Source organism: Uloborus diversus, chromosome 3, assembly GCF_026930045.1.
Source record: "Uloborus diversus isolate 005 chromosome 3, Udiv.v.3.1, whole genome shotgun sequence".
Lineage (NCBI taxonomy): Eukaryota > Metazoa > Arthropoda > Arachnida > Araneae > Uloboridae > Uloborus > Uloborus diversus.
The window spans coordinates 145,423,584-145,436,701 of record NC_072733.1 but is presented as its reverse complement, the minus strand read 5'-3'; the positions used below and the strand labels follow the sequence as shown (position 1 = coordinate 145,436,701).

The window sequence follows — 13,118 nt, the reverse complement described above, 5'->3', positions numbered from 1 at the left end:
TTAATAAAGACATTTGAAAGTAGAATGAGAGTCTTTTTGTTGAAATTTAATTCATTGCACATTTTTAGTATCGTTACTGTTATCGAAAAGAAACCAGTCATTTATGGGTTTTTTTTTAAAGAAAGATTTGGGTTCATCTACAAAAAATTTCATCTATTTTTTTTTTTTTTGAAGAAGTATGCCTCAAAATGCTATTTAGTACAAATTACAGTTTTACGCTCTTTTTCTTTTTGTAAAGTTGGTTTTGTTTGTATTTTTAGACTTATTTATGCATATGTATTGCACTTATGTCAGGTAGTGTCTTTATATGTTTTTAATCAAATAGTAGTATTGCATTTTGAAAAAAAAAATGTCATACTCGCCAGCCTTGTTATAAAACAAATTCCTGTCTATCCTTTATTTTTCGAAATGTTCCTAAATTATTTCCAAAAATTCCTATATTTGCAGAAAATTCCTATATTTTCCATCGAATTCCTATATTTTTTTCAGAAAATTCCTATATTTTTGTTGGCTAATGTCATTTCTATCCCTGCATGTAGTAAGGAAAACAAATGCCCTATAGTTGTACTGTACAGTTGATTCAGTAATGATATTTGTAACTTAAAAAAAGTGAAAATGATGATTTTATGCTGCGTGATCAAACCGTCATTCTAATATATTTTTAAATACAGTTGCTTCATTGGTTAATTTATTAAGTTTCCATCTATGGCATTACCCTTCTTCCTGGTTTCTTTAATTTACAATAAAGAGTAGCTTCTATTTTCATAATTTTTGCATTTGCTTGAATACTATTACTCTGAACTTTTATGGATTTCGCATTTAGAATGAAAAAAATAATGAAAAATGAGAAGTAGTTATTTGTATAAGCGATAAAAGACTAGTACAGTGACTAGTACATTCTGTTTAAAACTTTATTTTTGAGAGGGTACCAATTCTTTGTGCAATAGTGATAAAGCTAAGTTAAAATATTTTGAGGCCTGACGAGTAAGCAAAGCAAGTTGATTGTGTGATTAGATCTGATAGCACCCTGAACTACTAATGTATTTTCTATCTCTAGGAACTAAATTAAAAAGAATAGTGTGTGTTTTGTTTGTGTATGAGTTTTTGTGTCAGAAACTCAGGTGAAGAATTGCACTCATAGAACAGGGTTCGTACGCTCCTTATAAACTCCTGCTTTTAAAGATTAATTTAAAGAAATAAGGGCCCTTAAAACTCCTGAATTTCTCTATTATCTCCTTACAAATTCCTTATTTTTTTATTCTACATGACCTTAAAGATGTTCTTCTCTCTTCGATCCGATACAAATGATTACGTTATATCGAATTTTACCGGAATTCCGCTATTCGTTAGATTATTTTATTCCCCACATCCGAATTTTTTTTACAAATTTCTGACGATTATTTCGATAATTATTAATAATAAAACTTGTAAACTTGTTAAAATACCATTCTAAAGTTGTTTTGCTTTAATAAATTCTTTTATTTGCCGTTTTTAGAATTTTGATATTTTCATTTTGATTAAAGCAGTCTCTTTGCATCCGATATGAGAATCGGAATTTTTCTGATTTTTGATGCTTATTATGCTTTTTTCAAGGGCAAATAAATGAAATTTCTTTTTGTTCCAATAAAAATCACAAAGTCACAACTTTCAAGCCAAATTCTGTGTCTTTTAGAGTCAAAAAGTTAAAATCTAAATCACTGGTTGAATTTCATTTTTGCTTCAAAAACGTTGATTGTTATTAATATTTTTATTGTAGAGCTCAAAAATGCAATTATAAAACAATTTACTTGAATGAATTCTTTTATGTGCCATTCTTTATACTAATAACGCGTTCACTTTGAAAATCGCAATCTCTTTGCATCTGGCATGGGTATAAGATTTTTTGCATTTTGAATGCTTACTATGCCTTGTGAAGAGGCAAAGAAATTAAATTCATTTGTATTTTTATTGAAATCATTAAGTTGAAATGATTTTAACAAAACTCATGCTCTTTAAGAGTGTTGAATTGTCAGAAAGTTAAGTAAGGAATTGTTGGCGGAAATTTATTTTTGGTACAGCTTCTTTAAGTTTTTAAATCCGTAACATCTGTAGTTGGCAAAGTTTGTAATTTTTTAGATTAAAAAAAAGAAAAGTCTTACTTTTTTTATTAAATCTTTTTTTTTTAATTAAAAAAATAAAGATATTAATTACAAAACATAAATAAACATAACATATTTTATACAATAGATGAAAGAGCAGCTTAATAACTAAACAGTAGTAGGGGAGAGTGTTGTACTTTGGGACACTTTTCATATTTTAATTTTTAATGTCAATTGTTTAGATCAAATTTAAAATATAAAAGTCACATTAAAATACCCCAACATACTTCTATGTAATATATTTTTTTTAAATTCAGACAGCTTCGAAATAAAATATTGCCAGCCATTTAAAGTAAAAGTTCCAAGCTGTCCCAAGGTACAAAATCCTATTGTACCTTGGGACACATCCTGTTGTACTATGGGAAATTCTTCTGGAAACAGCCATATACTTAAACCAATTTTGCACCAGAAGACCAAAAAATTTTTTTTTTCATGGTAGTAAATGAATCATAAATAATTGTGAATTATGAATTATTATCTAACTTTAAATGCATTTAGAACGCTATATAAGATTAGTAAATTGTTCCGTGGTCCTAAACATATCTTAATTATTAAGAAGCATGCATATTTGTATCCATGCATTATTTGGAATGTTTCCTAGGTACAATATGTTTGGCTGTCCCACAATCACCACGTGATTTAAAAAAAAAAAAAAATATGGTCAATCTAGATGCGCAATCATTATTTACTCATAAGCAAAATATTTAAAGTACTTCTCTTTAATAACAAAATAAAATTTAGTTGATTACTTTTACAAATACAAAGACAGAAAATGAAATGAAAATGAAGAAAATATTTACTTTGGAGTCATGAAATTTTCTTTCTCTCACAAAATTATCAATTTTACTCATTTAATGCTGATTTTTACTATGGCACCATTTAGTGGTGATGGTTACTATTAGAGATTATAAAAACCATGGCTGTTAAAAATAGATTCTTGGAAATTAGCAGAGTGTCCCAAGGTACATCACTCTCCTCTACCACTATTTCCTAAAATTAATATTTTCATACTTTTTAGAAGAAAAATTCTTAAAAAATTAGTCAGTTTTCTATGTTTATCAGCGGATAGACACACAAAAGTTTTGAAATGGTCTACAAAATTTTGATCAATTCTGAAAATTAAAATAATTTGCACAATTTTTTAAAAACTGTTTAAATTGAAGGGTAAATTGAAAGGGTAATGTTTAAATTGAATCTTCTGTATATTTCAATCTCATATGAGTAACCCTTATGTTTCTATGTCAAAATCAAGCACAAGCTTCGCCGAATGTGTTTGAAGTTCGTCGTTTTGTATCCTGTAAATATTTCAATTATTTTGATACTTAGAAGTTTTTTTAGACTCTACTACTTTCAGTCGGCTAATTAAGGTTCTTATTTTAGCAATTATTTTATTTTTTAAAGTCGTTTTTTTTTTTTTTTTTTGGGGTTAGGAAATTGCTAGTATGTGTTTTGTTTTTGAGAAAATATTAATTTTCAACATATCACTTTTTCTTTCATTTTTCAAAATAAAACATATTTCAATGGTTACCCCCCCCCCCTGTTTTTAAATTTGATTCCGAGATGGCTCATGTCAAAGAAGCAGTAAAAAAATGCATATTTTACTATGAATTTAGTATGCTACATATTTTTTCTGAAACACGTTTTAAAAAATGCATCTTTAAACAAGAAACTAGCCCTTAAAAGTAAAATGAACTCCTGCAAAACTCCTTAAAAACAACTTACTTTTAATTTCAAAATTGAATATGAATCCTGTAGAAAGATACATATGGTGATCTCTCCTGCTACAAATCCCCTCTGTTGTGTGTATCTCTCATAGGATAACTTTTAGCCGTCCCAGCCGAAAATACTAGAAGACTTTCATGAATTTTTTGTCTCACTATCACAACACATCTCGCAAGTATGTCAATGCAGATTTTCGATTAAAAATAAAAGATCAAACGCAATAGAAATGATGTAACGATTTTGGAGGAATATATAATTAGAATGGAGTGTAGTACTCGGCAATTAATATTCAAAAGACAATGTATTTGTTCATATAAATGACTTTTTACTTTCAATTAAGTTTTACAAAATTGAAGCTCTCACAATTAATATTGGATTTTCTGAATGGTTTAAAAATTAAAAAAATGGAATTAGTAGCAGTTATTCTAATACATAAATAGCATTAGAAGCATAAAATTTTAAACGTTAGCAGAGACTAGGGATACTTGATCCTTCACCAAAAAATTTACCAAAACCATTAAGTAGAGCTTTGAAACTTGGCAACAATGGTAAAGTTATACGTGTGCACAAATACTGGTGACACTTAGTCTTATTCAGCCTTTTTGTTTTAGCTCAAGAAATGATCGTCTGAATGTGTCAGAAGAAAATTTTTAATGAAAGCATTCTGTAGATTACATACAACTTAAAAAATTTAGCAAAATGTAATTTTAAAGTATAGATAGTCAGGGTTGCAACTGCTTTGCATTTTGTGGAGTTGCTCAGCAAAAATAGTGAAACTCCACAGCTCCGCACAAAAGTTATTTTGCTCCGCATTTCCCGGCAGAGCATTTTCAAGCATGACACAATGTTAAAAACTTTTTTTTTTTTTTTAAATGCTAGTGCTCAAAATCATTTTCAAAGTTCAAAAACAATTTTTGATAAGTGATTTTAGTTCCTTTATTGAATTCTATACAAAATATTGAGCTACTCCGCAAAATTTCAAAATGCTCCTTAAAATCACCACAAATGCTCCTCAAATTGTTTCTCCAAGGTTGTCCTCCCTGGACAGTCTTAAATAATTAAGACATATTTTTAGTAAATTTAGTATTGTTAAAAATCGAACAAGTATGTTTGTAATAAAAATATCTTATTAGGGATACTTGATCTCTTTGTTTCAGGGATACTTGATCCCAGTGATCAAGTATCCCTATAACAATATAAACACAATGAAATTATTATAACCGTAGTTCATTTAGTTTACTTAAATTTTAAAATTCTCAAAACTATGCTAACATAATAACATTTATCATAGTATAAGTGATAGATATAAAAAAATCACTGCTGTAAATCTGCTAAATAATTAAAATAAAAGTTTGGACTTGTAACCAAACTCAGGGTTTTTAAGTGGATATAACACCTCAAACATATAAACATAAACTAACTCTACTGATGAATTATGTCCTGTCAGCCAAAAGAGCTTGAACAAGTTGAAATAGATGATCCTTCTTGCAATTTACCAGACAGCCTAGTTATTACAGCTAGAGACTGCTGTTTTGTTCTTATTAGAACTCTTCAGTCTAGCATAGTGAATCACCAAGCCGGAGGCAGATGTCTTCTCATTGATGCTGAGAGTGCCAACAAACTGGTCGATAGAACAGGGCCCGATTTAGAAATTTTAAGACTATGATCACAGCAAACCTGTGGGGGGCCCCTTGACTTGCAGAAGCGAAGAAAGTGCTCAATCGCACATCTTTTTGTCTTTTGTTATGTGTCCCCAAAAAAGTTTTCAAATATCTCCAAAGTACCCTTGGAAAGGAAGTTCTGAAGCAATTTAATTTCTGAATCAGTGTATTTGTTATTTGAAACTTACATAAATATACAATTACAACAGATTTATACATCTTGAAATGCTGTAAATCAATAGAAACAAAATAAATGCCTTAAGCAGTAATAGTGAGGCATGGCATGGAATGACATTTTAGTGGCCTCATTCTATGCTAGATGTCACTCTAGATAGTTTTCTCACTCCATGGGAGAGAGTTTTCTGCTGAACGCATAAACCTTGTTAATACAGAGCCAGCAAAATTTGTAGTACAAAAAAAAAAAAAAAAAAAAAAAATTCATTATGAAAAAAAAAATTAACTTTTTGGGGGCCCCCTTATAGTGGATCCATCTCACCTGTAAGCGTCCGCAGCATGGTGTGGTTTGGTTCGTGAATTGTAGACAAAGCTTGGGTATATAGCAGTAGGGCAGTATATGTCCGAAATTAAGTTCAACATGTTTGCAATTCTCAAGACTGATCGAAAACTAATGTTTAACAATTTTATGTTTCTAAGGGTAAAAAAAAATTGCATGGAAAGGAGTTTTTTGAAACTGAAAAGGGTACAGAATTGATAAGAACCATACACCAGTGACAGATATTAAGAAAATTTCCTCTTTAGAAATATGTGTAGTCATAAAAGTGGAAAGCTTTTAAGTAAGAGGAGGAACTTATTTTCAAAGACAAAAAGAAAAAAAAAATCTCAAAAGAAACAGTGATCTTTCAATTAAAAATAACTGATTGCTGTCAGTAATTTCAATACATTTTTTAGTTAAATGTATTATTTTAAAGTTGTTTTATGTGTCGTCGTTATTATTTTTTAACTTATATTATTTATTTTATTAGTTTCTTGATTATCTTTTAAAATGAAGCATAAGTTGTAAAAGTTATTCCAGTGTTTTTAACTATAACTAAAGCAGAAGCAATGCCCCATATATTTCCATTATAGGGACCTCTTGCTATAGCGACCAATTTTGTTTGAAGGACATAAGGCCATTATAACAAATATCGACTGTATTATTTTTCCACCCATGAAAAATGCATTCAAAGGAATTGCATTTTTATTTTGAAAGAAACCTTATTTATTTACATTTTGCAGTTAGTTGTAGGTTAGCTGCAAAAATAATTAATTTCAGCACTCATTTGTGGTATTTTACATAAACATCCTTTTCACATGCATTAGTCAAGTCCTCTCTTTTACCAGTAGATGAACTAGAGATGACTGAAGATATATATAATGAGTGCTTTTATCATGTATTCTTCATTAGTGTTTTTTTGTACTTTCAGACTGAGTATCCTCGGTTTGAGAATGGTAAATTTGTGTTCAGAATTCACAGATCTCCGATGTGTGAATATCTAATCAACTTTATCCACAAGCTAAAGCATCTACCTGAAAGCTACATGTGTAACAGTGTACTAGAAAATTTCACAATATATCAAGTAAGTTGCAGTTTTTTAAGCATTGCTTGTATGAAGCTGCATCCACTCGTTAGATAATTAAGTGTTGTAATTCTATCTCTAAATGTCATTATGCTGGATTTTTGTTGCTTGGTAATTTGAACCCAAATTTTGAGTTTTTCTATCAACAGAGAGAAACATTTGTGCATTCTTGTTTTCTCTTTTTTCAACATTAGCACTGTACAAAAATATTTTCCCCTCAAATAGAAGATTCCAAAATGGCAGAGCAGTTTTGTGAAACGAATTGCTATGTTAAGGCTAAGCTTGCAGAAAATTTCATTACACTGGTAACCTGAAATTTTATTAGCCTTGTACTTCTGGTTGTTAAGATGTTCAAGTATTTTTGTGATTTTTAAGCTCCTTGGCTTTTGCCACCTTCAATTTGGTTTTCCTTAGCACTGTTAGAAAGAACAGCCCCCCTTTTTCCCTATCAGATTTTTTTTTTTTTTTTTTGATGAAAATGAACTTGAAAAAACTGTGGTTCACAAGATAAACTTGTTTTACAATGCATAATGAATGCTGATGGCCATGGGAATGGGTTTACTTTTGTTATTAGTTAGTTATCTTTATTCTTCTTTTAAAATGTTATTTTATGATTTAAATATGATCGAAAAATATATTGTTCTGGAAATAACAAAAAATATGACTGATCCCTCAATATCTGGCATGACATATTTGCAGGGGTAGAAGTTGTCCTAAAATTTCTGAAATTTCTAAAATTCCTAAAATTTTCATTATTTTATTCCATACTTGCATAGAAAAAGAAAATTCAACCTAAAAATTAAACTTTGCTTGATGGTATGCCTATGTTTTAAGATAAAATGACCTTGCTAGACTCTAAGTTTTCTCTAAAAAAGAAAGAAAGAGAAACATATAGTGCTGCTGTATTTTTAAGAGGGCATGGGGGGGATGCATTTAACTATAACATATATGCTCAATATAAAGCTGTCTGTTTTATCCATACTTTATAATGCTTGCAGTCATTCATCTTCAGAAAATTAAAATAAAATAATAAAGAAAATAAAAACAGCTCTGCTGTAGGCATTGCAGAAAAAGAGTTAGGTTAGGTGAACAGGATCTGATATTTTTGATTTTTACCCCCTTGAAATGAGATGAAAAATATGTTAACCATATTTGCTGAGATGTTGCTCCCTAATCTGGTTAACATAGTAACTTATTGTTTGCATATTGTGCATAATGCTATGATCATGGGAGTTGAAAAACAACATAGAAAAATTTGCATTAGACATTAATCAATGGTTTAAATTATCACAAACCAGGGGGGAAGATTTTGATTTCTTGCTAGTTGAATTGCTTGAAGTTTCGGCTGATTATGTCTTTTTACAACAAGTTGAAACAAGGTGGTTCACTCTTGGGTTTGTATGTGATTAACTGATTGAGCAGTATTTAGTTATTGAACATTATTTCTTGAAATCTGTATCTGTACAGTATGAAGGTGGCAATTTAGATAGATATAATAGAACTGCAAATTCATTGAAAGATCCATTTACACTTATACATTTTGTCTCATTTCTCTCTGGCCTGCATAAAATAATTGTATACAGAAAGAGAGCCCAGCTGTTAATTTTTTGTACCTTAAATTGGACAAACTTATTAGAAGTAAATTTTAAAGTTCATGAAATCTGAAGTAATTGGAGACGAAAAAGTCTATTTCTGCAATAAAATATTTATTTCTATACTTATTATGAAGACAAATTCATTAAAAGATTTTCCTTTAAATTGTCTGTTTAGATTAACCCGGATTCAAATCACAAGGTAAAATATTTCTACCTCATAATGAGTCACTGTGTTGAAGAACAAAAGATTAAATGCATTCTGTTGTCATCTTCAAGATTTAATTTGACATGTTTGATCACCCACTACAAAAATCAAGCGTGCAAATTATTTAAGTTATAAAAACTTAATATTTGTTGTCCTAAAATTTTACCGAAATTGTATCCTAAAATTTTTTTAATCACCACTACGACCCCTGTATTAGCGATGTAGTTGGCAGTTGTAAAACTGGTTGTAACCACACCAGTATGGACGAAAGTAAGCTGGATAACAATTATAAAAGTAATTAGGTACACTTTTGGTAGCAGCTGACCTCATGCAATTCACAAAAAAAAAAAAAAAAAGAAAACACATTATCCAAATTCATTTTTTTTTCTTTATCCTAATGAGAAAGAGCACTTCAACTGAAATACCATATTAATAATAAGAGGAAAGCTGTTATTTCTAATGGGGCTGACAAAAAAAAAATCGATTATGGCAATTTTTTCCCTGGAAACAGGCTATTTTCGCTGTGGATGATTTTTAACCACTTAGTACTAGCATGGTCTATATTTTCTATTATTTTATGTTTTCAATTTTTCCCAAATAAGAAATTTGAAATCATACTGAATTTGCAAACTAACGTTTTTGAAGAAGAATTTAAAAAAAAAAAAACTATTTTTAATTGATAACAGATGTAAATCACAACAAACCCTTTTCCAAGACAGTCACTGATTAGCTACTATGCCCACTGAACTTTTCTCATGAGCGACAAACAATTTTTCAACTTCAGTATTTCATCCTTGTCTGAAAGGACACCATTGCGAAGGGAGGGGGGGGGGATTGGAAAAAAAAAACTGATCTTTCTAAGGGTACTGACAGAACAAAAATTGAAAGTAGAAAATTTGAGCAACAACACTTTAAAAACAGGCAATTTTGATTGCCACTTTGGATGATAATTATCTTTAACAAAATTACAACTGGTTACTATTACAAATCTGCAGCTGTACCCAAATCAAGTATTTTGACAAAAGAATTACAAGTATGAGCTTTTTAATTATTTATTTTCAGAGTATATGAAAACCTAAACTTCAGGAACGCTTCTTCCCACATTTTAAAGTGTTTACATGTATGCTAGACAAAAGATAATGATCTTAAACTCACCAAAATAGTAGAACATATACCATAAGTACTTAAAGCACTCTAAGTTTCAGGCCTCCAGTGTAATAAATATTCTGCATGCTAAGCCTTAACATTCCAATTTGTTTCTCAAAGCTGCTCCGCCAATTTAGAGCCTCTAATAAATCCTGATGATACTATCTTAAATACTCAGTGATAAGTCAAAATGGTATACAGATTTATTTATTTAAGAAATTTTAAGTATTTGAATAGATGGTTTTTCTCATTAGTGTTACTTTGTTTCTTAAATAAAAGGTAAAGTTTACAATAAAAACATATTAAATTAAACATTAAATTTTTTTCATTGCAATAACCATGAAAAGCTAAATAATTTCAATATTGAAACCAATTTTTAGGATTAAAATTAAAAGTTTGTTAATACAAATGCTGAATTTTTGCTCATTAGACTCATGAAAAAGTTTAAAGTCACCACAGGCATACTTTAGCAATTTATTTTTACCTTTTACTCTTGATTTGTGATTAAAAAAATTTTCAGATTACATGAAACAGTTATTCAAAAAAAAAAAAAAAAAACTTAAATACTATTTGAAAAACAGTCAGGTTGTAGAAATTAAACCCTAGCACAATGAGGGTGTAGGTCAGCCAAAGTAGGATCTTAGACTACTGATAATACTGTTTTTAAAAGAGAAATCAAATTGAATATATATTACATGAGATATTATGCTACAGTAAAATCCCTCTAATGCGGACACTAACGGGGTAATTTTTTTTGTCCACAACAGAGAGGTAGGTGTCTGCAGGACAGGGGTTTAATAATGTTATTTGCATTGGAACTCGGGAATAAAAATTGTCCGCATAAGAGGGGTGTCCGTTAGGAGGGGTTTTACTGTATTTTGAAAATGTAATAAATCCTAATATTCACTTTTGCAAGCATTATATAGTGTAATATTTGCGAGTTATGTTTAAATACTTCTATTTATTGATCTTACTTATGTAAAATAAGATCTCCTTTAATTTTAATGTTGAATGGAGATAAATTGGATATCAGCTCAAATTGTACTTGAGCAAAATTATTTTCTTTAAGTTTAAATTATCTTCTCGAGAAATATTTAGAAAAATTGCTTTAATTTTTCCGTTTTCAAGAAACCATGACAGGTATACCCAGACATGTGTGCATTATATATATATATATATATGTGTGTGTGTGTGTGTGTGTGTGTGTGTGTGTGTGTGTGTGTGTATGTGTGTGTTTGCTTATGTACCCCACTACCCCACTTTCAAACTAAATTTGAGTGTTTAACGAGTTTTTAATTCTTCTAAATATGTATTTATTTGAGTACCATATCCTAATAATAAGAGTTTATCCTAAACAATGCACACAAATCTCCTTTGAGCAAACATTTGCTTTGTAATAGTTCACTCTTCAGTTTTTTAATAGTTAATATAATATCTATAACTATGGATCTACTCATTATTTGGACTCTTTTTATTGTGAGTGTTACTCCTTTCAAGAGGCACTCATGAGATTTTGAGAAAAACTCTCCGCTATAGATTAAATTCTGTCTGTGTTTTTGAAAATTTAGTTAGGTCCCTTGTTTCCTTAACAAAAAATACATTACTGTCTAATTGTATGTATCCATACTTAAAAAAATAATACAAAATAAATGGGTAACACTCCTGAGCAATGATTAAAATCGACTGACATCTTCCAGTTGTGCATTAGCCCTAAATTTTGACAAAATATGAAAAAAACTTGTTTTTTGTGATTATATTTTAAATTTTTGAATTAGATGTTTTTGTAATTCAATAGTTGCTTATGTCTTCAAATGGAGCCTAAAAACATTGTTTTAATTTGGTTTACATCACACACAAGGTCACACTCATGTGAGCAGTCATAAAAATGCTCTTCACATTGAATTGTACATTCCAATATAAACAAATAAAAAAATTAATATATCCAGCTTTAGACTTGTACATTCTAAGAAGAAAAGAAACAGATAGGGCTTCCTTAATACTGTTGCTAACTACAATAAAGAAATATTTCGTTCATAAAAAATATAAATTTACCTGGGCTAACACTCATGAGATGCATGTAAAGACACAAACTGCATTGAAATTTTAAAAATGTTAGATGAGCAGTTCAGTAAAAACTATTTCAGTTGTGTTTAACTAAGAAATATTACTTCCTTCTTTAATGCACAAAAAATAAAAAAGCTGCTTGAAAGCATGCAAAAAAGATTTAGGATATGTGGATTTTCTAGTCATTACAAGGAAATTTCCATTACTAGCTAACTAAAGTGATAGAAAAGGCTTATTAATTTACAATCATGGAAAAAAGTTATGAATGCAATGAATTAAGTGCAAATCAATGCATTTCTACATGGGCTATGCAATGCCAAAAAAATTTTATCAACACGAAAATGAACGGAAAAACCCAGGACACCAAACTGTCAATAGTTTTGAAAATCCCCCTATTATTAAAAAGTTCAGGAACTCAGCTACCATGAGCTCTCACACAGGAGCCATTTACTTGAGGGATCCCTGATCCGCAGGATTTTTATCTTGGAAGCTGAAAATTTGCATATGTTAGTTTTAAACGCAATCTACATCTCTATAAAAGTTACGTTTGCAAACCACAGCTTATAAGCTCCGTTCATCTAGTTGATTCATTTTTATCTCAAGAAGCAAAAGGAAAAATTAAATTGGTAATTTCTTTAAAAAAAGTCCTGAAATATATCATGAGTGTTTAAGAAATACATATTAGGCCAACAATATTAGAACTAGAATATATTGATTCAATATGATTTATAAATCATGCATTTTGCAAATGCTAATGTGTATACATTAAGGATGCTGCAAAGGGGTTCTGGGGGTCAAACCCCTCTGTGCAGAACCCTAGTCTTTAACATAATTGCTATGGTAATTTATATACATACGAGTGGGGACATATGACCAAAAACTCCCTTCCAGAATGTAAGTTCTGGCTGCGATAGTGCTCTACATCGTAAGATGTTTTGTTACTGCATTACTTCATTAATGTTTTTCTTTTATTATTGTCTTCAAAATGTGCCAATGTTTATGAATCTTTT

The 13,118-nt window shown here is 29.8% G+C and overlaps 1 protein-coding gene across 1 annotated transcript in view; it reads left to right on the top strand.

Annotated features, from left to right (window-relative positions):
• Positions 1–13,118, top strand: part of LOC129218986 (transcriptional enhancer factor TEF-1-like) — a 92,713-nt gene that overhangs the window by 79,393 nt on the left and 202 nt on the right. The window contains exon 12 of the mRNA XM_054853304.1: positions 6,946–7,098. Within this exon, the coding sequence (XP_054709279.1) occupies positions 6,946–7,098 (153 nt within the window). The remainder of the gene's footprint in view (positions 1–6,945; positions 7,099–13,118) is intronic.